A 23,910-nucleotide genomic window follows, 5' to 3' on the forward strand; every position below is an offset into this window, starting at 1 on the left:
GTGTAACAAGCTGCGAAGTATGCTGACAGCTGAGTGGAGCAAGCAGTCGTCGCGCAATGCACATGCTCGTAGAAGCCCTTCCACTAGTTCGGGGGAAGAGGCGCGTGCGTTGCAACGCCACGATCAGACTAATGTTAGGGACAAACCGTCTATCCCTTCTCCCACTACTACTGGTACGGAAGACGGCCCAGTAAGGCTCCATACTTATGGCCTGCGACCCAGGACAACAGTACATTTCTGTGACATTGACGTACCTACTGACTTGTCCGACTCCTACGCTAGTTATGCTAATTGTTTGCTTGCAGAAATGGGTATAAATGCACACACATTGTATAGCTAGTAGATAATAGTCAGGGTGGACAACATCATGTAATTATGTAAATACTTTTAGAAGGGTACCCAGAGTGTAATGAATTCCATGGATATAGTATTATTGTACGTATGTGCATCAGTGTTTTATAACTAAAGTAAAAAAAAGCCTGTATTACGGTCAGGGCAGTGCTGCCCTCTGAGTTACATGTCACACCTTAGGAAATGCTACTGTCAGTCATTGTTTGCAGATGTGAGCGTGCAATAACGTTAGTAGACGAGTGGTCAACTGATGTTCAGCCCTGCGGACAACCTGTATATAGAAGATTTTAGTTCCAGTGCTGACGTCTCCGGGCTCTCTACTCGATGAAACAGCGCGGCAAACCAGTTTTCTCTTCCCCTGGATGGGAGAGTTTTTTTTTTGCCTGTTGCATTTTTTTGTCCATTTTTTATTTACTAGTGAGCGAAAGCCAGTCCCTCTCTGGGGTAGCTAGTGTAATTCCTTTATACCTATGGGCCCACCAGTATTGTCGCGTCGGGACGACGCGAGGTGCGTGGCCGAGCAAATGTAGACAGCCTGTACTGTAAGAGCACACAGCCTAGCCGTCTGCTCTGACTAGTTCATATTTCGCGGCATTCAGTGCTGCCCTCTGTAGGCCTACCTAGGTCGGTGGGACGCACAGTCCACCCTCTCTCACTCCCGCCTCGACCGACTTGACGTACACAAGTACTCCCCCTCCACGGACTGGCTTGCGGTCACTTCCTCACACTGCCCGTTGTGTACTCACTCCTACCCGATTAAAGCCAATCTAGTCCACTGCCGTATCATTGCTACCTACGCTACCTTCATCGGCACTAAACCGCTGTTCAGCAGCAAGAACCGCAATAACATGTATGTGTATGGATGAGTGATGTACGTGTATGGAGGAGTGACTGTATGGATAAGTGTTGTGTGCAAGGATGACTGATGTATGTGTATGGATGTGTATGTATGGATAAGTGATGTGTGTGTATGGATGAGTGATGTATGTGTATGGATGAGTGATATGTGTATGGATGAGTAATGTATGTGTACATGGATGAGTGATGCGAGTGTATGGATGATTAATGCATGTATGGAGGAGTGCAGTATGTGTCTGCATGTGTGAGGTAGTCACTAACCTGGGCAGGGTGGCAGTAGAGAGGGAGAGTGGTGAGGGTGGTTAGTGATGATGGTGATGTATGGTGGTCACTAACCTGGGCAGGGTGGCAGTAGAGAGGGAGAGTGGTGATGGTGGTTAGTGACGTATGGTGGTCACTAACCTGGGCAGGGTGGCAGTAGAGAGGGAGAGTGGTGATGGTGGTTAGTGATGATGGTGATGTATGGTGGTCACTAACCTGGGCATGGTGGCAGTAGAGAGGGAGAGTGGTGAGGTTGTGATGGTGATGTATGGTGGTCACTAACCTGGGTAGAGTGGCAGTAGAGAGGGAGAGTGGTGAGGTTGTAATGGTGATGTATGGTGGTCACTAACCTGGGCAGAGTGGCAGTAGAGAGGGAGAGTGGTGAGGATGTGATGGTGATGTATGTGGTCACTAACCTGGGCAGGGTGGAAGTAGAGATGGAGTGTGGTGAGGTTGTGATGGTGATGTATGGTGGTCACTAACCTGGGCAGAGTGGCAGTAGAGAGGGAGAGTGGTGAGGATGTGATGGTGATGTATGGTGGTCACTAACCTGGGCAGAGTGGCAGTAGAGAGGGAGTGTGGTGAGGTTGTGATGGTGATGTATGGTGGTCACTAACCTGGGCAGGGTGGCAGTAGAGAGGGAGTGTGGTGAGGTTGTGATGGTGATGTATGGTGGTCACTAACCTGGGAAGGGTGGCAGTAGAGAGGGAGAGTGGTGAGGTTGTGATGGTGATGTATGGTGGTCACTAACCTGGGCAGGGTGGAAGTAGAGAGGGAGAGTGGTGAGGTCGTGATGGTGATGTATGGTGGTCACTAACCTGGGCAGGGTGGAAGTAGAGAGTGTGGTGAGGTTGTGATGGTGATGTATGGTGGTCACTAACCTGGGCAGAGTGGCAGTAGAGAGGGAGAGTGGTGAGGTTGTGATGGTGATGTATGGTGGTCACTAACCTGGGCAGGGTGGCAGTAGAGAGGGAGAGTGGTGATGGTGGTTAGTGATGATGGTGATGTATGGTGGTCACTAACCTGGGCAGGGTGGCAGTAGAGAGGGAGAGTGGTGAGATTGTGATGGTGATGTATGGTCACTAACCTGGGCAGAGTGGCAGTAGAGAGGGAGAGTGGTGATGGTGGTTAGTGATGATGGTGATGTATGGTGGTCACTAACCTGGGCAGGGTGGCAGTAGAGAGGGAGAGTGGTGAGATTGTGATGGTGATGTATGGTGGTCACTAACCTGGGCAGGGTGGCAGTAGAGAGGGAGAGTGGTGAGGTTGTGATGGTGATGTATGGTGGTCACTAACCTGGGCAGATTGGCAGTAGAGAGGTAGAGTGGTGAGGATGTGATGGTGATGTATGGTGGTCACTAACCTGGGCAGGGTGGCAGTAGAGAGGGAGAGTGGTGAGGTTGTGATGGTGATGTATGGTCACTAACCTGGGCAGAGTGGCAGTAGAGAGGGAGAGTGGTGATGGTGGTTAGTGATGATGGTGATGTATGGTGGTCACTAACCTGCGCAGGGTGGCAGTAGAGAGGGAGAGTGGTGAGATTGTGATGGTGATGTATGGTCACTAACCTGGGCAGAGTGGCAGTAGAGAGGGAGAGTGGTGATGGTGGTTAGTGATGATGGTGATGTATGGTGGTCACTAACCTGGGCAGGGTGGCAGTAGAGAGGGAGAGTGGTGAGATTGTGATGGTGATGTATGGTGGTCACTAACCTGGGCAGGGTGGCAGTAGAGAGGGAGAGTGGTGAGGATGTGATGGTGATGTATGGTGGTCACTAACCTGGGCAGGGTGGCAGTAGAGAGGGAGAGTGGTGAGGTTGTGATGGTGATGTATGGTGGTCACTAACCTGGGCAGAGTGGCAGTAGAGAGGGAGAGTGGTGAGGATGTGATGGTGATGTATGGTGGTCACTAACCTGGGCAGAGTGGCAGTAGAGAGGGAGTGTGGTGAGGTTGTGATGGTGATGTATGGTGGTCACTAACCTGGGCAGGGTGGCAGTAGAGAGGGAGTGTGGTGAGGTTGTGATGGTGATGTATGGTGGTCACTAACCTGGGAAGGGTGGCAGTAGAGAGGGAGAGTGGTGAGGTTGTGATGGTGATGTATGGTGGTCACTAACCTGGGCAGGGTGGAAGTAGAGAGGGAGAGTGGTGAGGTCGTGATGGTGATGTATGGTGGTCACTAACCTGGGCAGGGTGGAAGTAGAGAGGGAGTGTGGTGAGGTTGTGATGATGTATGGTGGTCACTAACCTGGGTAGGGTGGCAGTAGAGAGGGAGAGTGGTGAGGTCGTGATGGTGATGTATGGTGGTCACTAACCTGGGCAGGGTGGCAGTAGAGAGAGATTGTGGTGAGGTCGTGATGGTGATGTATGATGGTCACTAACCTGGGCAGAGTGGCAGTAGAGAGGGAGAGTGGTGAGGTCGTGATGATGTATGGTGGTCACTAACCTGGGCAGGGTGGCAGTAGAGAGGGAGAGTGGTGAGGTCGTGATGGTGATGTATGGTGGTCACTAACCTGGACAGAGTGGCAGCAGAGAGGGAGTGTGGTGAGGTCGTGATGGTGATGTATGGTCACTAACCTGGGCAGAGTGGCAGTAGAGAGGGAGAGTGGTGAGGTTGTGATGGTGATGTATGGTGGTCACTAACCTGGCCAGGGTGGAAGTAGAGAGGGAGTGTGATGAGGTCGTGATGGTGATGTATGGTGGTCACTAACCTGGGCAGGGTGGCAGTAGAGAGGGAGAGTGGTGAGGTTGTGATGGTGATGTATGGTGGTCACTAACCTGGGCAGAGTGGCAGTAGAGAGGGAGAGTGGTGATGGTGGTTAGTGATGATGGTGATGTATGGTGGTCACTAACCTGGGCAGGGTGGAAGTAGAGAGTGTGGTGAGGTTGTGATGGTGATGTATGGTGGTCACTAACCTGGGCAGAGTGGCAGTAGAGAGGGAGAGTGGTGAGGTTGTGATGGTGATGTATGGTGGTCACTAACCTGGGCAGAGTGGCAGTAGAGAGGGAGTGTGGTGAGGTTGTGATGGTGATGTATGGTGGTCACTAACCTGGGCAGAGTGGCAGTAGAGAGGGAGAGTGGTGAGGTTGTGATCGTGATGTATGGTGGTCACTAACCTGGGCAGAGTGGCAGTAGAGAGGGAGAGTGGTGAGGTTGTGATGGTGATGTATGGTAGTCACTAACCTGGGCAGAGTGGCAGTAGAGAGGGAGTGTGGTGAGGTTGTGATGGTGATGTATGGTGGTCACTAACCTGGGCAGACTGGCAGTAGAGAGGGAGAGTGGTGAGGTTGTGATGGTGATGTATGGTGGTCACTAACCTGGGCAGGGTGGCAGTAGAGAGGGAGTGTGGTGAGGTTGTGATGGTGATGTATGGTGGTCACTAACCTGGGCAGGGTGGCAGTAGAGAAGGAGAGTGGTGAGGTTGTGATGGTGATGTATGGTGGTCACTAACCTGGGCAGGGTGGCAGTAGAGAGGGAGAGTGGTGAGGTTGTGATGGTGATGTATGGTGGTCACTAACCTGGGCAGGGTGGAAGTAGAGAGGGAGTGTGGTGAGGTCGTGAGGGTGATGTATGGTGGTCACTAACCTGGGCAGGGTGGAAGTAGAGAGTGTGGTGAGGTTGTGATGGTGATGTATGGTGGTCACTAACCTGGGTAGGGTGGCAGTAGAGAGGGAGAGTGGTGAGGTCGTGATGGTGATGTATGGTGGTCACTAACCTGGGCAGGGTGGCAGTAGAGAGGGAGTGTGGTGAGGTCGTGATGGTGATGTATGGTGGTCACTAACCTGGGCAGAGTGGCAGTAGAGAGGGAGAGTGGTGCGGTTGTGATGGTGATGTATGGTGGTCACTAACCTGGGCAGGGTGGAAGTAGAGAGGGAGAGTGGTGAGGTTGTGATGGTGATGTATGGTGGTCACTAACCTGGGCAGGGTGGCAGTAGAGAGGGAGAGAGTGGTGAGGTCGTGATGGTGATGTATGGTGGTCACTAACCTGGGTAGGGTGGCAGTAGAGAGGGAGTGTGGTGAGGTCGTGATGATGTATGGTGGTCACTAACCTGGGCAGGGTGGCAGTAGAGAGGGAGAGAGTGGTGAGGTCGTGATGGTGATGTATGGTGGTCACTAACCTGGGTAGGGTGGCAGTAGAGAGGGAGTGTGGTGAGGTCGTGATGATGTATGGTGGTCACTAACCTGGGCAGGGTGGCAGTAGAGAGGGAGAGTGGTGAGGTCGTGATGGTGATGTATGGTGGTCACTAACCTGGGCAGTGTGGCAGTAGAGAGGGAGAGTGGTGATGGTGGTTAGTGATGATGGTGATGTATGGTGGTCACTAACCTGGGCAGGGTGGCAGTAGAGAGGGAGAGTGGTGAGATTGTGATGGTGATGTATGGTGGTCACTAACCTGGGCAGTGTGGCAGTAGAGAGGGAGAGTGGTGATGGTGGTTAGTGATGATGGTGATGTATGGTGGTCACTAACCTGGGCAGAGTGGCAGTAGAGAGGGAGAGTGGTGAGGTTGTGATGGTGATGTATGGTGGTCACTAACCTGGGCAGAGTGGCAGTAGAGAGGGAGAGTGGTGAGGTTGTGATGGTGATGTATGGTGGTCACTAACCTGGGCAGGGTGGCAGTAGAGAGGGAGAGTGGTGAGGTTGTGATGGTGATGTATGGTGGTCACTAACCTGGGCAGGGTGGCAGTAGAGAAGGAGAGTGGTGAGGTTGTGATGGTGATGTATGGTGGTCACTAACCTGGGCAGGGTGGCAGTAGAGAGGGAGTGTGGTGAGGTTGTGATGGTGATGTATGGTGGTCACTAACCTGGGCAGGGTGGCAGTAGAGAGGGAGAGTGGTGAGGTCGTGATGGTGATGTATGGTGGTCACTAACCTGGGCAGGGTGGCAGTAGAGAGGGAGTGTGGTGAGGTTGTGATGGTGATGTATGGTGGTCACTAACCTGGGCAGAGTGGCAGTAGAGAGGGAGAGTGGTGAGGTTGTGATGGTGATGTATGGTGGTCACTAACCTGGGCAGGGTGGCAGTAGAGAGGGAGAGTGGTGAGGTTGTGATGGTGATGTATGGTGGTCACTAACCTGGGCAGAGTGGCAGTAGAGAGGGAGAGTGGTGAGGTTGTGATGGTGATGTATGGTGGTCACTAACCTGGGCAGAGTGGCAGTAGAGAGGGAGAGTGGTGAGGTTGTGATGGTGATGTATGGTGGTCACTAACCTGGGCAGGGTGGCAGTAGAGAGGGAGAGTGGTGAGGTTGTGATGGTGATGTATGGTGGTCACTAACCTGGGCAGAGTGGCAGTAGAGAGGGAGAGTGGTGAGGTCGTGATGGTGATGTATGGTGGTCACTAACCTGGGCAGGGTGGCAGTAGAGAGGGAGAGTGGTGAGGTTGTGATGGTGATGTATGGTGGTCACTAACCTGGGCAGAGTGGCAGTAGAGAGGGAGTGTGGTGAGGTTGTGATGGTGATGTATGGTGGTCACTAACCTGGGCAGGGTGGCAGTAGAGAGGGGGTGTGGTGAGGTTGTGATGGTGATGTATGGTGGTCACTAACCTGGGCAGAGTGGCAGTAGAGAGGGAGTGTGGTGAGGTTGTGATGGTGATGTATGGTGGTCACTAACCTGGGCAGAGTGGCAGTAGAGAGGGAGTGTGGTGAGGTTGTGATGGTGATGTATGGTGGTCACTAACCTGGGCAGAGTGGCAGTAGAGAGGGAGAGTGGTGAGGTTGTGATGGTGATGTATGGTGGTCACTAACCTGGGCAGGGTGGCAGTAGAGAGGGAGAGTGGTGAGGTTGTGATGGTGATGTATGGTGGTCACTAACCTGGGCAGGGTGGCAGTAGAGAGGGAGAGTGGTGAGGTTGTGATGGTGATGTATGGTGGTCACTAACCTGGGCAGGGTGGCAGTAGAGAGGGAGAGTGGTGAGGTTGTGATGGTGATGTATGGTGGTCACTAACCTGGGCAGGGTGGCAGTAGAGAGGGAGAGTGGTGAGGTGGGGTATGTTCCGCTGAACGGTGAGGAAGAAGTAAGCGGGTACATGCGGGCAGTGGGCCTGCAAATAAAACACACACACTACATCAACAAACACACTACTACAACAAGAACAACCAAAAACAACGACAGCTCAAAAAGGGGGAGGGAGGATGAGGGAGTGGGGAGTGTGTGGTTCTCAGGGAAAGGATTACCAGGACCATCTATTTCTACTACTCACTTATTTGAAGTGTTCCTGAGGATGCTTGTAAGTGTTAAGTGCTCTGAAAATGTTATTAAAGTGTTCTTATTCTGGACTCTGAATTTGTAAGTGTCGCCAAAGTGATTATTCCGTGTTTTTTTTTTTTGTTATATTTTTACTGCATAACCCATGATTCACCTTGTTACTATCAACACACCAAGAGGTGAGTCTAGGAGCCATGATTCAACCCCCTGCAAACACAATTAGGCGAGTACACCAGTACTACAATAGTCAAGACAATAAATAATAATAAAAACATAAATAAAATTAATGATAATTATAACTAGTAATGTCATTTCAATAATAATTGTGATAATACAAAGCAGGTAGGACAGGTACAGTGTTTCACATACTAAAAATATAAAAGACTATAGGATAAACAACGTGAACAAGGTATCAGGCAGGTCTGGTCCTGGACCGCGGGGGCGCTCACCTACCAGGATCTACAAGTCAGTGTAGGTGTGGGAGAGTTGCTGTAGGCGTGGGAGTTACAGTGGGTGGGTGTGTCTGTGGGTGTGGGAGAGCTGCTGTAGGTGTGGGAGAGTTGCTGTAGGCGTGGGAGAGTTGCTGTGGGTGTGGGAATTACTGTGGGTGTGGGAGAGTTCGGTCTATGTGGGCGTGAAAGGGTTAGATGTGTGGGCGTAGTGGGTTAGGTCTGTGTGGGCGTGGTGGGTTAGGTCTGCGTGGGAGTTAATTCTGTGTGGGCGTGGAAGAATTAATTGTGTGGGTGTGGGAGTATTAGAAATTTTATTATGAACGTTGTAGGGCTTACTAGACTTTGAGGTGGGCGTCTGAGTGGTGTGAGAGAGGAGGGGTGAGATGAGTGGGGGAAGGAAGAGGCTGTGGAGTGGTGGGCGGAAGGGGTGGAGTAGTGGAAGATATTATGTGGAGGGAAAGAGAGTATGAGGAGTAGGGGAGAGGGAGAATAGGATGAGGGATACCTGAAGGATACCTAAAGGGCGTTTCCGGGGGTTGAACACCCCAGCTGCCAGACCCAGACCAGACGTCGTGGTAAAACAAGGCCTCATCAACCAGGCTATTTTGGTCGCACACAATCCAACGTTCGAACCACAGCCCGGCTGGTCAGGACCTGATTTGAGGAACTTATCCAGTTCCCTCTTTAAGACAGCCAGAATTTTGTTGGTAATTTCCCTTATGCACGGAGGGAGGGCGCTGAAGAGTCGAGAACCTCTAACACTCGTCGAGTTCTCTCTTCAATGTACTCGTCCCTCCCCTGCCGTTTAGTGGAGGTATAATACACAGTCTGTTAAATCTGTTGTCATGCAGAGTGATTTCAAGGTTAATGTTTGAGACCAGTCCTTCCAGGACTTTCCAAGTATAAATTATGATGTACCTTTCTTGCCTGTGTTCCAAGGAAGGCAGATGAAGGGACTGCAAGCGTTCCCAGTTGTTCAGATACTTGACTGAGTGTATACGAGCCTTAAGAGTTTTCCAGATGAGGAAACTTCCCTGCCTTAAAGTCTGTCAGTATACAACAATATGCCAACACTGAGAACATGAAGACTATCATCACTGGCTCAGCATCTCTCGTCTAGAACGTAATAATTATCCAGCTTATCATTCTCCTTGCAGTAGCAATGACAACATTGTTCTGATCCTTGAATGAGAGATCTTCCCACATCATTACTCTTAAGTCTCACACATAAAACTTTCCCTCCAGTGAATTATTTGACTTGGTCCAGTACTCTGTTACTGTCTGTTTCCTCCAGTCTTCCAAGGCGGAGCAAATGAAATTTATCTTTGCAAACATCATATTGTTTTCTACCGTCCACTAGGCCTCAGAGTATGTGGAGTGAGGAAGGGTTGAGTATGTGGAGTGAGGGACGATGAGAGTATGTGGAGTGAGGGACGAGGAGAGTATGTGGAGTGAGGGACGAGGAGAGTATGTGGAGTGAGGAAGGGGAGAGTATGTGGAGTGAGGAAGGGGAGAGTATGTGGAGTGAGGGACGAGGAGAGTATGTGGAGTGAGGGACGAGGAGAGTATGTGGAGTGAGGAAGGGGAGAGTATGTGGAGTGAGGGACGAGGAGAGTATGTGGAGTGAGGGACGAGGAGAGTATATGGACTGAGGGACGAGGAGAGTATGTGGAGTGAGGAAGGGGAGAGTATGTGGAGTGAGGGACGAGGTGGAGTGAGGAAGGGGAGAGTATGTGGAGTGAGGGACGAGGAGAGTATGTGGAGTGAGGGACGAGGAGAGTATGTGGAGTGAGGGACGAGGAGAGTATGTGGAGTGAGGGACGAGGAGAGTATGTGGAGTGAGGGACGAGGAGAGTATGTGGAGTGAGGGACGAGGAGAGTATGTGGAGTGAGGAAGGGGAGAGTATGTGGAGTGAGGAACGAGGAGAGCATGTGGAGTGAGGAAGGGGAGAGTATGTGGAGTGAGGAAGGGGAGAGTATGTGGAGTGAGGGACGAGGAGAGTATGTGGAGTGAGGAAGGGGAGAGTATGTGGAGTGAGGGACGAGGAGAGTATGTGGAGTGAGGGACGAGGAGAGTATATGGAGTGAGGAAGGGGAGAGTATGTGGAGTGAGGGACGAGGAGAGTATGTGGAGTGAGGGACGAGGAGAGTATGTGGAGTGAGGGACGAGGAGAGTATGTGGAGTGAGGGACGAGGAGAGTATGTGGAGTGAGGAAGGGGAGAGTATGTGGAGTGAGGAACGAGGAGAGCATGTGGAGTGAGGAAGGGGAGAGTATGTGGAGTGAGGAAGGGGAGAGTATGTGGAGTGAGGAAGGGGAGAGTATGTGGAGTGAGGGACGAGGAGAGTATGTGGAGTGAGGGACGAGGAGAGTATGTGGAGTGAGGAAGGGGAGAGTATGTGGAGTGAGGGACGAGGAGAGTATGTGGAGTGAGGAAGGGGAGAGTATGTGGAGTGAGGAAGGGGAGAGTATGTGGAGTGAGGAAGGGGAGAGTATGTGGAGTGAGGGACGAGAAGAGTATGTGGAGTGAGGGACGAGGAGAGTATGTGGAGTGAGGGACGAGGAGAGTATGTGGAGTGAGGGACGAGAAGAGTATGTGGAGTGAGGGACGAGGAGAGTATGTGGAGTGAGGGACGAGGAGAGTATGTGGAGTGAGGGACGGGGAGAGTATGTGGAGTGAGGGACGAGGAGAGTATGTGGAGTGAGGAAGGGGAGAGTATGTAGAGTGAGGAAGGGGAGAGTATGTGGAGTGAGGAAGGGGAGAATATGTGGAGTGAGGGACGAGGAGAGTATGTGGAGGGAAGAGGAGAGTATGTGGAGTGAGAAAGGGGAAAGTATGTGGAGCGGGGGAAGAGGAGAGTATGTGGACTGAGGGACGAGGAGAGTATGTGGAGTGAGGGACGGGGAGAGTATGTGGAGTGAGGAACGAGGAGAGTATGTGAAGGGAAGAGGAGAGTATGTGGAGTGAGAAAGGGGAAAGTATGCGGAGCGGGGAAGAGGAGAGTATGTGGAGTGAGGGACGGGGAGAGTATGTGGAGTGAGGAAGGGGAGAGTATGTGGAGTGAGGGACGAGGAGAGTATGTGGAGTGAGGAAGGGGAGAGTATGTAGAGTGAGGAAGGGGAGAGTATGTGGAGTGAGGAAGGGGAGAGTATGTGGAGTGAGGGACGAGGAGAGTATGTGGAGTGAGGGACGAGGAGAGTATGTGGAGTGAAGGACGAGGAGAGTATGTGGAGTGAGGGAAGAGGAGAGTATGTGGAGTGAGGGACGAGGAGAGTATGTGGAGTGAGGAAGGGGAGAGTATGTGGAGTGAGGGACTAGGAGAGTATGTGGAGTGAGGAAGGGGAGAGTATGTGGAGTGAGGAGGAAGGGGAGAGTATGTGGAGTGAGGAGGAAGGGGAGAGTATGTGGAGTGAAGAAGGGGAGAGTATGTGGAGTGAGGGACGAGGAAAATATGTGGAGTGAGGAAGGGGAGAGTATTGGAGTGAGGAGGAAGGGGAGAGTATGTGGAGTGAGGAAGGGAAGAGTATGTGAGTGAGGAAGGGGAGAGTATGAGGAGTGAGGGACGAGGAGAGTATGTGGAGTGAGAAAGGGAAAAGTATGTGGAATGAGGAAGGGGAGAGTATGTGGAGTGAGGGACGAGGAGAGTATGTGGAGTGAGGGACGAGGAGATTATGTGGAGTGAGGAAGGGGAGAGTATTTGGAGTGAGGAAGGGGAGAGTATGTGGAGTGAGGGACGAGGAGAATATGTGGAGTGAGGAAGGGGAGACTATGTAGAGTGAGGAAGGGGAGAGTATGTGGAGTGAGGACGGGGAGAGTATGTGGAGTGAGGAAGGGGAGAGTATGTGGAGTGAGGAAGGGAAGATTATGTGGAGTGAGGGACGAGGAGAGTATGTGGAGTGAGGGACGAGGAGAGTATGTGGAGTGAGGAAGGGGAGAGTATGTGGAGTGAGGAAGGGGAGATTATGTGGAGTGAGGAAGGGGAGAGTATGTGGAGAGAGGGAAGACGAGAGTATGTGGAGTGAGAAAGGGGAGAGTATGTGGAGTGAGGGAAGAGGAGAGTATGTTGAGTGAGAAAGGGGAAGGAGAGTATGTGGTGTGAGAATGGGGAGAATATGTGGAGTGAGGGAAGAGGAGAGCATGTGGAGTGAGGGGAGGGGAGAGTATGTGGAATGGAGGAAGGAGAAAGTATGTGGAGCGGAGGAAGAAGTATGTGGAGTGAGGGAAGGACAGAGTATGTGGAGTGGGGGCAGGGAAGAGTGCTTGGTGTGGGACCTAGGGAGAGTATGTGTAGGGGCAGGGGAGAGTATGTGTAGGGGCAGGGGAGAGTATGTGGTGTTAATGCAGGGGAGAGCATGTGTAGGGACAGGGGAGAGTATGAGGTGTAGGAGCATTAGAGAGTATGTGTAGGGGCAGGGGAGAGTATGTGGTGTGGGGCCTGGTGAGAGTATGTAGTGTAGGGACAGGGGAGAGTATGTGTAGGGGCAGGGGAGTGTATGTGTAGGGGCAGGGGAGAGTATGTGATGTAGGGGCAGGGGAAAGTTTGTGGTGTAGGGGCAGGGGAGAGTATGTGGTGTAGGAGTAGGGGAGAGTATGTGGTGTAGGGGCAGGGGAGAGTATGTGGTGTAGGAGCAGGGGAGAGTATGTGAAGGAGCAGGGGAGAGTATGTGGTGTAGGGGCAGGGGAAAGTATGTGGTGTAGGAGCAGAGGAGAGTATGTGGTGTAGGAGCAGGGGAGAGTATGTGGTGTAGGAGCAGGGGAGAGTATGTGGTGTAGGAGCAGAGGAGAGTATGTGGTGTAGGGGCAGGGGGAGTATGTGGTGTAGGGGCAGGGGAGTGTATGTGGTGTAGGAGCAGGGGAGAGTATGTGGTGTAGGGGCAGGGGAGAGTATGTGGTGTAGGAGCAGGGGAGAGTATGTGGTGTAAGGGCAGGGGAGAGTATGTGGTGTAGGGGCAGGGGAGAGTATGTGGTGTAGAGGCAGGGGAGTGTATGTGGTGTAGGGGCAGGGGAGAGTATGTGGTGTAGGGGCAGGGGAGAGTATGTGTAGGGGCAGGGGAGAGTATGTGGTGTAGGAGCAGGGGAGAGTATGTGGTGTAGGGGCAGGAGAAAGTATGTGGTGTAGGAGCAGGGGAGAGTATGTGGTGTAGGAGCAGGGGAGAGTATGTGGTGTAGGGCAGGGGAGAGTATGTGGTGTAGGGGCAGGGGAGAGTATGTGGTGTAGGGGCAGGGAAGTGTATGTGGTGTAGGGGCAGGGGAAAGTATGTGGTGTAGCGGCAGGGGAGAGTATGTGGTGTAGGAGCAGGGGAGAGTATGTGGTGTAGGGGCAGGGGAGAGTATGTGTAGGGGCAGGGGAGAGTATGTGGTGTAGGGGCAGGGGAGAATATGTGGTGCAGGGGCAGGGGAGTGTATGTGGTGTAGGGGCAGGGGAAAGTATGTGGTGTAGGGGCAGGGGAGAGTATGCGGTGTAGGAGCAGGGGAGAGTATGTGAAGGAGCAGAGGAGAGTATGTAGTGTAGGGGCAGGGTAAAGTATGTGGTGTAGGGGCAGGGTAAAGTATGTGGTGTAGGAGCAGGGGAGAGTATGTGTAGGAGCAGGGGAGAGTATGTGGTGTAGGAGCAGGGGAGAGTATGTGGTGTAGGGGCAGGGGGGAGTATGTGGTGTAGGGGCAGGGGAGTGTATGTGGTGTAGGAGCAGGGGAGAGTATGTGGTGTAGGGGCAGGGGGGAGTATGTGGTGTAGAGGCAGGGGAGTGTATGTGGTGTAGGGGCAGGGGAGAGTATGTGGTGTAGGGGCAGGGGAGAGTATGTGGTGTAGGGGCAGGGGAGAGTATGTGGTGTAGGGGCAAGGGAGAGTATGTGGTGTAGGAGCAGGGGAGAGTATGTGGTGTAGGGGCAGGGGAGAGTATGTGGTGTAGGAGCCGGGGAGAGTATGTGGTGTAGGAGCAGGGGAGAGTATGTGGTGTAGCGGCAGGGGAGAGTATGTGGTGTAGGAGCAGGGGAGAGTATGTGGTGTAGGGGCAGGGGAGAGTATGTGGTGTAGGGGCAGGGGAGAGTATGTGGTGCAGGGGCAGGGGAGAGTATGTGGTGTAGGGGCAGGGGAGAGTATGTGGTGTAGGAGCAGGGGAGAGTATGTGGTGTAGGGGCAGGGGAGAGTATGTGGTGTAGGGGCAGGGGAGAGTATGTGGTGTAGGGGCAGGGAAGTGTATGTGGTGTAGGGGCAGGGGAAAGTATGTGGTGTAGGGGCAGGGGAGAGTATGTGGTGTAGGAGCAGGGGAGAGTATGTGGTGTAGGGGCAGGGGAGAGTATGTGGTGTAGGGGCAGGGGAGAGTATGTGGTGTAGGGGCAGGGGAGAGTATGTGGTGTAGGGGAGTGTATGTGGTGTAGGGGCAGGGGAGAGTATGTGGTGTAGGGGCAGGGGAGTGTATGTGGTGTAGGGGCAGGGGAGAGTATGTGGTGTAGGCGCAGGGGCGAGTATGTGTAGGAGCAGGGGAGAGTATGTGGTGTAGTGACAGGGGAGAGTATGTGGTGTAGGGGCAGGGGAGTATGTGGTGTAGGCGCAGGGGAGAGTATGTGTAGGAGCAGGGGAGAGTATGTGGTGTAGGAGCAGGGGAGAGTATGAGGTGTAGGGGCAGGGGAGAGTATGTGTCGGGGCAGGGGAGAGTATGTGGTGTAGGGGCAGGGGAGAGTATGTGGTGTAGGGGCAGGGGAGAGTATGTGGTGTAGGGGCAGGGGAGAGTATGTGGTGTGGATGCAGGGAAGAGCATGTGGTGTAGGGACAGGGGAGAGTATGTGGTGTAGGAGCAGGAGAGAGTTGGTGTAGGGGCAGGGGAGAGTATGTGGTGTGGGGCCTGGGGAGAGTATGTAGTGTAGGGACAGGGGAGAGTATGTGTAGGGGCAGGGGAAAGTATGTGGTGTAGGAGCAGGGGAGAGTATGTGGTGTAGGGGCAGGGGAGAGTATGTGGTGTAGGGGCAGGGGAGAGTATGTGGTGTAGGGGCAGGGGAAAGTATGTGGTGTAGGGGCAGGGAAAGTATGTGGTGTACGGGCAGGGGGGAGTATTTGGTGTAGGGGCAGGGGAGAGTATGTGGTGTAGGAGCAGGGGAGAGTATGTGGTGTAGGGGCAGGGGAGAGTATGTGTAGGGGCAGGGGAGAGTATGTGGTGTAGGAGCAGGGGAGAGTATGTGGTGTAGGGGCAGGGGAGAGTATGTGGTGTAGGGGCAGGGGAGAGTATGTGGTGTAGGGGCAGGGGAGAGTATGTGATGTAGCGGCAGGGGAGAGTATGTGGTGTAGGGGCAGGGGAGTGTATGTGTAGGGGCAGGGGAGAGTATGTGGTGTAGGAGCAGGGGAGAGTATGTGGTGTAGGGGCAGGGGAGAGTATGTGTAGGGGCAGGGGAGTATGTGGTGTAGGGGCAGGGGAGTGTATGTGTAGGGGCAGGGGAGTATGTGGTGTAGGAGCAGGGGAGAGTATGTGGTGTAGGAGCAGGGGAGATTATGTGGTGTAGGGGCAGGGGAAAGTATGTGGTGTAGGGGCAGGGGAAAGTATGTGGTGTAGGAGCAGGGGAGAGTATGTGGTGTAGGGGCTGGGGAGTGTATGTGTAGGGGCAGGGGAGAGTATGTGGTGTAGGAGCAGGGGAGAGTATGTGGTGTAGGGGCAGGGGAGAGTATGTGGTGTAGGGGCAGGGGAGTGTATGTGGTGTAGGGGCAGGGGAGTGTATGTGGTGTAGGGGCAGGGGAGAGTATGTGGTGTAGGGGCAGGGGAGAGTATGTGGTGTAGGGGCAGGGGAGTGTATGTGGTGTAGGGGCAGGGGAGAGTATGTGGTGTAGGAGCAGGGGAGAGTATGTGGTGTAGTGGCAGGGGAGAGTATGTGGTGTAGGGGCAGTGGAGAGTATGTGGTGTAGGGGCAGGGGAGTATGTGGTGTAGGGGTAGGGGAGAGTATGTGGTGTAGGGGCAGGGGAGAGTATGTGGTGTGTATGCAGGGAAGAGCATGTGGTGTAGGGACAGGGGAGAGTATGTGGTGTAGGAGCAGGAGAGAGTATGTGTAGGGGCAGGGGAGAGTATGTGGTGTGGGGCCTGGGGAGAGTATGTAGTGTAGGGACAGGGGAGAGTATGTGTAGGGGCAGGGGAAAGTATGTGGTGTAGGAGCAGGGGAGAGTATGTGGTGTAGGGGCAGGGGAGAGTATGTGGTGTAGGAGCAGGGGAGAGTATGTGGTGTAGGGGCAGGGGAAAGTATGTGGTGTAGGGGCAGGGGAAAGTATGTGGTGTAGCGGCAGGGGAGTATGTGGTGTAGGGGCAGGGGGGAGTATGTGGTGTAGGGGCAGGGGGGAGTATGTGGTGTAGGGGCAGGGGAGAGTATGTGGTGTAGGAGCAAGGGAGAGTATGTGGTGTAGGGGCAGGGGAGAGTATGTGGTGTAGGGGCAGGGGAGAGTATGTGGTGTAGGGGCAGGGGAGAATATGTGGTGTAGGAGCAGGGGAGAGTATGTGGTGTAGGGGCAGGGGAGAGTATGTGGTGTAGGAGCAGGGGAGAGTATGTGGTGTAGGGGCAGGGGAAAGTATGTGGTGTAGGGGCAGGGGAAAGTATGTGTTGTAGGGGCAGGGGAAAGTATGTGGTGTAGCGGCAGGGGAGTATGTGGTGTAGGGGCAGGGGGGAGTATGTGGTGTAGGGGCAGGGGGGAGTATGTGGTGTAGGGGCAGGGGAGTGTATGTGGTGTAGGAGCAGGGGAGAGTATGTGTAGGGGCAGGGGACAGTATGTGGTGTAGGGGCAGGGGAGAGTATGTGGTGTAGGGGCAGGGGAGTGTATGTGGTGTAGGAGCAGGGGAGAGTATGTGGTGTAGGGGCAGGGGAGAGTATGTGGTGTAGGGGCAGGGGAGAGTATGTGGTGTAGGGGCAGGGGAGAGTATGTGTAGGGGAGAGTATGTGGTGTAGGAGCAGGGGAGAGTATGCGGTGTAGGGGCAGGGGAGAGTATGTGGTGTAGGGGCAGGGGAGTGTATGTGTAGGGGAGAGTATGCGGTGTAGGAGCAGGGAAGAGTATGTGTAGGGGCAGGGGAGAGTATGTGGTGTAGGGGCAGGGGAGAGTATGTGGTGTAGGAGCAGGGGAGAGTATGTGGTGTAGGGGCAGGGGAGAGTATGTGGTGTAGGGGCAGGGGAGAGTATGTGGTGTAGGGGCAGGGGAGAGTATGTGGTGTAGGGGCAGGGGAGTGTATGTGTAGGGGAGAGTATGTGGTGTAGGAGCAGGGGAGAGTATGTGGTGTAGGGGCAGGGGAGAGTATGTGGTGTAGGGGCAGGGGAGAGTATGTGGTGTAGGAGCAGGGGAGAGTATGTGGTGTAGGAGCAGGGGAGAGTATGTGTAGGGGCAGGGGAGAGTATGTGGTGTAGGGGCAGGGGAGAGTATGTGTAGGGGCAGGGGAGAGTATGTGGATGTAGGGGCAGGGGAGAGTATGTGGTGTAGGGGCAGGGGAGAGTATGTGGTGTAGGGGCAGGGGAGTGTATGTGTAGGGGAGAGTATGTGGTGTAGGAGCAGGGGAGAGTATGCGGTGTAGGGGCAGGGGAGAGTATGTGGTGTAGGGGCAGGGGAGTGTATGTGTAGGGGAGAGTATGTGGTGTAGGAGCAGGGGAGAGTATGTGTAGGGGCAGGGGAGAGTATGTGGTGTAGGGGCAGGGGAGAGTATGTGGTGTAGGAGCAGGGGAGAGTATGTGGTGTAGGGGCAGGGGAGAGTATGTGGTGTAGGGGCAGGGGAGAGTATGTGGTGTAGGGGCAGGGGAGAGTATGTGGTGTAGGGGCAGGGGAGTGTATGTGTAGGGGAGAGTATGTGGTGTAGGAGCAGGGGAGAGTATGTGGTGTAGGGGCAGGGGAGAGTATGTGGTGTAGGGGCAGGGGAGAGTATGTGGTGTAGGAGCAGGGGAGAGTATGTGGTGTAGGAGCAGGGGAGAGTATGTGGTGTAGGGGCAGGGGAGAGTATGTGGTGTAGGGGCAGGGGAGAGTATGTGTAGGAGCAGGGGAGAGTATGTGGATGTAGGGGCAGGGGAGAGTATGTGGTGTAGGGGCAGGGGAGAGTATGTGGTGTAGGGGCAGGGGAGAGTATGTGGTGTAGGAGCAGGGGAGAGTATGTGGTGTAGGGGCAGGGGAGAGTATGTGGTGTAGGGGCAGGGGAGAGTATGTGGTGTAGGGGCAGGGGAGAGTATGTGGTGTAGGGGCAGGGGAGAGTATGTGGTGTAGGGGCAGGGGAGAGTATGTGGTGTAGGAGCAGGGGAGAGTATGTGGTGTAGGAGCAGGGGAGAGTATGTGGTGTAGGGGCAGGGGAGAGTATGTGGTGTAGGGGCAGGGGAGAGTATGTGTAGGGGCAGGGGAGAGTATGTGGATGTAGGGGCAGGGGAGAGTATGTGGTGTAGGGGCAGGGGAGAGTATGTGGTGTAGGAGCAGGGGAGAGTATGTGGTGTAGGGGCAGGGGAGAGTATGTGGTGTAGGGGCAGGGTAGAGTATGTGGTGTAGGGGCAGGGGAGAGTATGTGATGTAGGAGCAGGGGAGAGTATGTGGTGTAGGGGCAGGGGAGAGTATGTGGTGTAGGGGCAGGGGAGAGTATGTGGTGTAGGGGCAGGGGAGAGTATGTGGGTGTAGGGGCAGGGGAGGTGTGGATGGTAACTACAAAGAATCACTATACCATACACATTACAACAACACAAGCAAGTACAGTACTACAGTGCCAGGAATATTTTTGTCATTGTCGGGCGAAGATGCAGTACAAACTACAGCCATTCCAGAGGTACATTACTGTAGCTACCATCAGACTCAAGGTTCAAGGCTCCGAGCTCTGGGTTCAGAGCTCAGAGCCCCGGGCTCAGGGCTCCGGTTGAGATGTATGGAATGAGGAATAAGATGAAAGAAATGTGAGAAAATAAAGAGGATAAATGGTTAAAAATGAGATCAAGGGTTAGTAAAGGGGATAAAGGGTTAAAGTGAGATCAAAGGGTTAGTAAAAGGGATAAAAGGTTTAAAATGAGATCAAAGGGCTAGTAAAGGGGATAGAGGGTTAAAAATATGATCAAAGGCTGGTCCAAGGTCGGGCTCCTGGAGTAGAAAAACTCCGGAAACTCATTAAAGGTCTATCTAAAGGGTTAAAAATCATGATAAAAGGTAAATAACAAGGATATAGTGTTAGAAATGGGAATAAATGATTAGAAATGGGGATAAAGAATTGAAAATTGGAATAAAAGAGATAAATAATGAAGATAAATCATGGGATAAAGGGTAAATAATGAAGATAAATGGGATAAATGTTAATGAAGATAAATGGGATAAATATTAATAAAGATAAATAATGGGATAAGATGTAACGAAGATAAATAATGGGATAAAGGGTAATGTAGATAAATAATGAGATAAAAGGTAAATAATGAAGATAGTAGAAGGGCACACAATGATAAACATAATTTACAACATTTAATGTTAAAGAACTATACTGTGACATTCCATAAGGTACTGTACTGAGGTAGGGAGGTACTGAGGTAGGGAGGTACTGAGGCAGGAAGGTACTGAGGTAGGGAGGTACTGAGGCACTGAGGCAGGGAGGTACTGAGGCAGGGAGGTACTGAGGTAGGGAGGTACTGAGGCAGGGAGGTACTGAGGCACTGAGGTAGGGAGGTACTGAGGCAGGGAGGTACTGAGGCACTGAGGTAGGGAGGTACTGAGGCAGGGAGGTACTGAGGTAGGGAGGTACTGGGGTAGGGAGGTACTGAGGCACTGAGGTAGGGAGGTAAGGAGGTAAGGAGTACTGAGTTAGGGAGGGAAGTAATGAGGTAGGTTGGAAGGGAAATACTGAGGTAGGGAGTTACTGAGGCAGGGAGGTACTGAGGCAGGGAGGTACTGAGGTAGGGAGGTACTGAGGCAGGGAGGTACTGAGGCAGGGAGGTACTGAGGTAGGGAGGTACTGAGGCAGGGAGGTACTGAGGCAGGGAGGTACTGAGGTAGGGAGGTACTGAGGCAGGGAGGTGCTGAGGTAGGAAGGCAATGAGGTACTGAGGGAGGTACTGACCATGCTGACGCCATCTGGGCAGTGAAGTCAGCTCCCAGCGGGTATGGGTACTGTCCAGAAGTGGCGAACGGGTACACTGGCGGCCGCAGACCTGTGGAAGATGATACACTTCACTGTATACCCTCACTGTACACTCTTACTGTACACTCTTACTGTACACCCTCACTATACACCTTCACTATACGTCTTCACTGTACACCCTTACTGTACACTCACTACACACCTTCACTACACTACTCTTAAAACTATGTATGGAACCTACTTTCACCATTTCATTGAAAACATTCCACTATTTGACCATTCTGATACATACCTTTGATGAGTCTTTCTACTCCCTGAGCCCAGCCATGGGCCAGGCTTGTCTGGTGCTTGCCTGTTGCTGCTGGTGGTCCGTTGACCCATATATCCGTTACAGCCTGGTTGATGTGGCACCTGGTGAAAATACTTGTCCAGTTTCCTCTTAAAGATTTATCTCAGTAGTGTTTGATATCTAAGACTAAAATTCTTGATATCCTTGTGGTTTATCTGTGCCTATAACTTCCAGCTGTGTCTCTCCGAATAGCTGTTTCTCGCTTTTAAAGAGCCTGTCACTGTTCCCTCCCCCCCCCCTCAGTTTCTCTGAGTATTGTGTATGTTGTTAGCATGTCTCTCCAGGTTCTTCTGTTCTCCGTATCATTAGATTTAATTCTGTTTACCTCTTCTGGTAGCTCTTACAACCTTGGCTCTGGAACAAACCTTGTTACATACTTTCCGCAGTTTCTTAGCATACTTTTTTCAGGTGTGGGTTCAATACCGGTGCTGCATTTTCCAAGAGGTGTGTAACATATGTTGTTATATACAGGGCCCGGAATGACTACTGAGATTTGCCAGGCGAGCACTGGCTGCTGTGGTTATTAGTTCATATGAGCTTGTGGCGATATTACCAGACACTACGATCACCCCCGAGGTATTTCTAAGTGAAGTTTGAAGCCTCTGTTACCCCCGAGTCTATATTCCATGTCCGGCTTCTTGTTCCTTCCCCAATCTTCATTATCTTGCATTTGTCAGTGGTGTAATACTTGTGTAGTATATATATTATGTGACAATATCATGTATATGCAGCATTCATCCGTACATCACGCTGTGTCACGTGATTTCCCTACTGGACTGCATAAGCTAGGCCGCAGGTCGTCAGTTAGAAACCAGACCAGGCGACGGGTAGACAGATCAGCGCTGGGCTCCGTCCTTGTGCATCAATATACTACCATAACAGACTCAGCTGTTGATGTCATTGCTATTTCACTCTTCCCATAAACCCCACAACACATTTACTGGGGTTAAATTGAAGCAACCACTCATCTGGGCCAATCTTGTGATCTGTCCAGATCTGTTTGGAGCTTTTCCCTGTTACCTGGAGGTTATTCCGGAGATCAACGCCCCCGCGGCCCGGTCCATGACCAGGCCTCCCGATGGATCAGGGCCTGATCAACTAGGCTGTTACTGCTGGCCGCACGCAGTCCAACGTTCGAGCCACAGCCCGGCTGATCCGGCACTGACTTTAGGTATCTGTCCAGCTCTCTCTTGAAGGCAGCCAGGGTTTTACTGGCAACTTCCCTAATGCTTGTTGGGAGGCTGTTGAACAGTCTTGGGCCCAGGACACTTATGGTGTTTTCCCTTAGTGTACCAATGGCGCCCCTACTTTTAATTGGGGGCATTTTGCATCGCCTGCCCAGTCTTTTACTTTCGTAGGGAGTGATTTCTGTGTGCAGATTTGGGACCATTCCTTCCAGGATTTTCCAAGTGGAGATTATGATATATCTCTCCCTCCTGCGTTCGAACGAGTACAAGTCAAGTGCTTCCAAGCGTTCCCAGTAGTTAAGGTGCTTGACAGAACTTATACGTGCAGTAAAGGTTCTCTGTACACTCTCTAGATCTGCGATTTCACCTGCTTTGAATGGAGATGTTAATGTGCAGCAGTATTCCAGCCTAGAGAGAACAAGTGATTTGAAAAGGATCATCATTGGCTTGGCATCTCTCGTTTTGAACGTTCTCATTATCCATCCTATCATTTTCTTTGCACGTGCGATCGTGGCACTGTTGTGATCCTTGAAAGTGAGATCCTCAGACATTACTACTCCCAGGTCCCTTACATTATTTTTCCGCTCTTTTGTATGGCCAAAGTCTGTCCTCATCTGTTTTTATTTTCTTCATCAGTTTTACATCATCAGCAGAGATGGTAGGTAAGACACATAGGCAACAGTTAGGCAACTTTATTCCGAAACGTTTCGCCTACACAGTAGGCTTCTTCAGTCGAATACAGAAAGTAGGCAGGAACAGTAGAGATGTGAAGACGATGTAATCAGTCCATCACCCTTGAAGTCGTAGAATTTGAGGTTGTCAGTCCCTCGGCCTGGAGAAGTTCAGTTCCATAGTCATAGTCCAGGCCGAGGGACTGACAACCTCAAATTCTACGACTTCAAGGGTGATGGACTGATTACATCGTCTTCACATCTCTACTGTTCCTGCCTACTTTCTGTATTCGACTGAAGAAGCCTACTGTGTAGGCGAGACGTTTCGGAATAAAGTTGCCTAACTGTTGCCTATGTGTCTTACCTACCAACCTGTCGGTATTGTATACCATTTTGATGTTCATCAGCAGAGATACATCTGATTCAGTTCAATATGGAAAGTCATTTACATAAGCTAGAAGCAACATTACGTATGCCTGTTATTTTTTTCCCCCGTCTGACACAATTACTCTTTGCTTCCTCTCCCTAAGGTACCCTCTCGATGCACTTGTGTATGTTCTGTTATTCCTGCCTGTGTTCTATAGAACTTAATGAGATTGTTAGTACCCTAAAAGAATGCATGCGAGTGTGTGTGAAAGGAAGGGGGAGGAGGATTTTGAGAGACTGCTAAAGATCCTGATGATAGGCTTCTTTCTAATCGTCCTCAAGATCTGTAGCAGTGAACACCTACCTGAAGAATAAGAATACAGAATACGTATACAGAAAGAACCTTCTCAGTTTTAAACTTTCCTAACCATATTATAAACTGCTGCAAAACTAAAGCCCATTAACATATTTTGAAATTAGAAGAACACTCCTATCAATGGCAGGGTGATTCTACCAAGAGGAATGACTTGTCGCTTTTATACTGAAAACAGCTGACACTGGAGTAGCGGTACTTATCACAAAAACTACTAAGGAAACCACCAGGGCTCCCCACCCTGCTAAGAATAGTCACGTGGCATATAGAATACCATGTTATAAACAGAAAAATACACGTATCTCACGAAGTGCAAATAAGCGCATCTCCTGTACCAGGAGAACAGCAAAGAGAGATGCTATGTCTTGAATAAACAGCTATATTTGTCTCTAACACCAACACACACAACAGAGGCAAGTACAGTGTAGCTAAATCCATTTCTAAAACTATTTTCAAACACGAAAAAACAAAAATTACTAAGACCTGACCACACGAATCAGACCACAGCCAACGTTATCTGACCATGAGTGTCTGCACTTGACCTGACCCCTAAACTTGGCATTACCTGAGAGGTCACCTCACATACAACGGAAGGTACATCTCAACTTCCACCTCGCCCAGCACCTGACTCTATTTCATAACACAATGTCGCTAGCTTTGCTATTCCATATACTTGATAAAGTCTCATGTAAGTGAAACTTCGTACCAGTATAGGTCTCCTTTTGTCGTATGTCTAAAACTGTGTTTGATTAATTAGAAAATTAGAAATCCATGTGCTCACATTTCCAGTTATTCGTTTTTTATG

At 51.7% G+C, this 23,910-nt stretch overlaps 1 protein-coding gene across 1 annotated transcript in view; it reads right to left on the minus strand.

Moving 5' to 3' along the window:
* The window catches only part of LOC128694276 (protein pangolin, isoforms A/H/I/S), a 119,686-nt gene that overhangs the window by 70,334 nt on the left and 25,442 nt on the right, over positions 1-23,910 (minus strand). Inside the window, exons 2-3 of the mRNA XM_053784335.2 lie at positions 20,139-20,229; positions 7,405-7,500 (exon numbers count right to left, since the gene is read on the minus strand). Coding sequence (XP_053640310.1) covers positions 7,405-7,500; positions 20,139-20,229 — 187 coding nt within the window. The remainder of the gene's footprint in view (positions 1-7,404; positions 7,501-20,138; positions 20,230-23,910) is intronic.

The sequence above is a fragment of the Cherax quadricarinatus genome, chromosome 43 (genome assembly GCF_038502225.1).
Source record: "Cherax quadricarinatus isolate ZL_2023a chromosome 43, ASM3850222v1, whole genome shotgun sequence".
NCBI lineage: Eukaryota > Metazoa > Arthropoda > Malacostraca > Decapoda > Parastacidae > Cherax > Cherax quadricarinatus.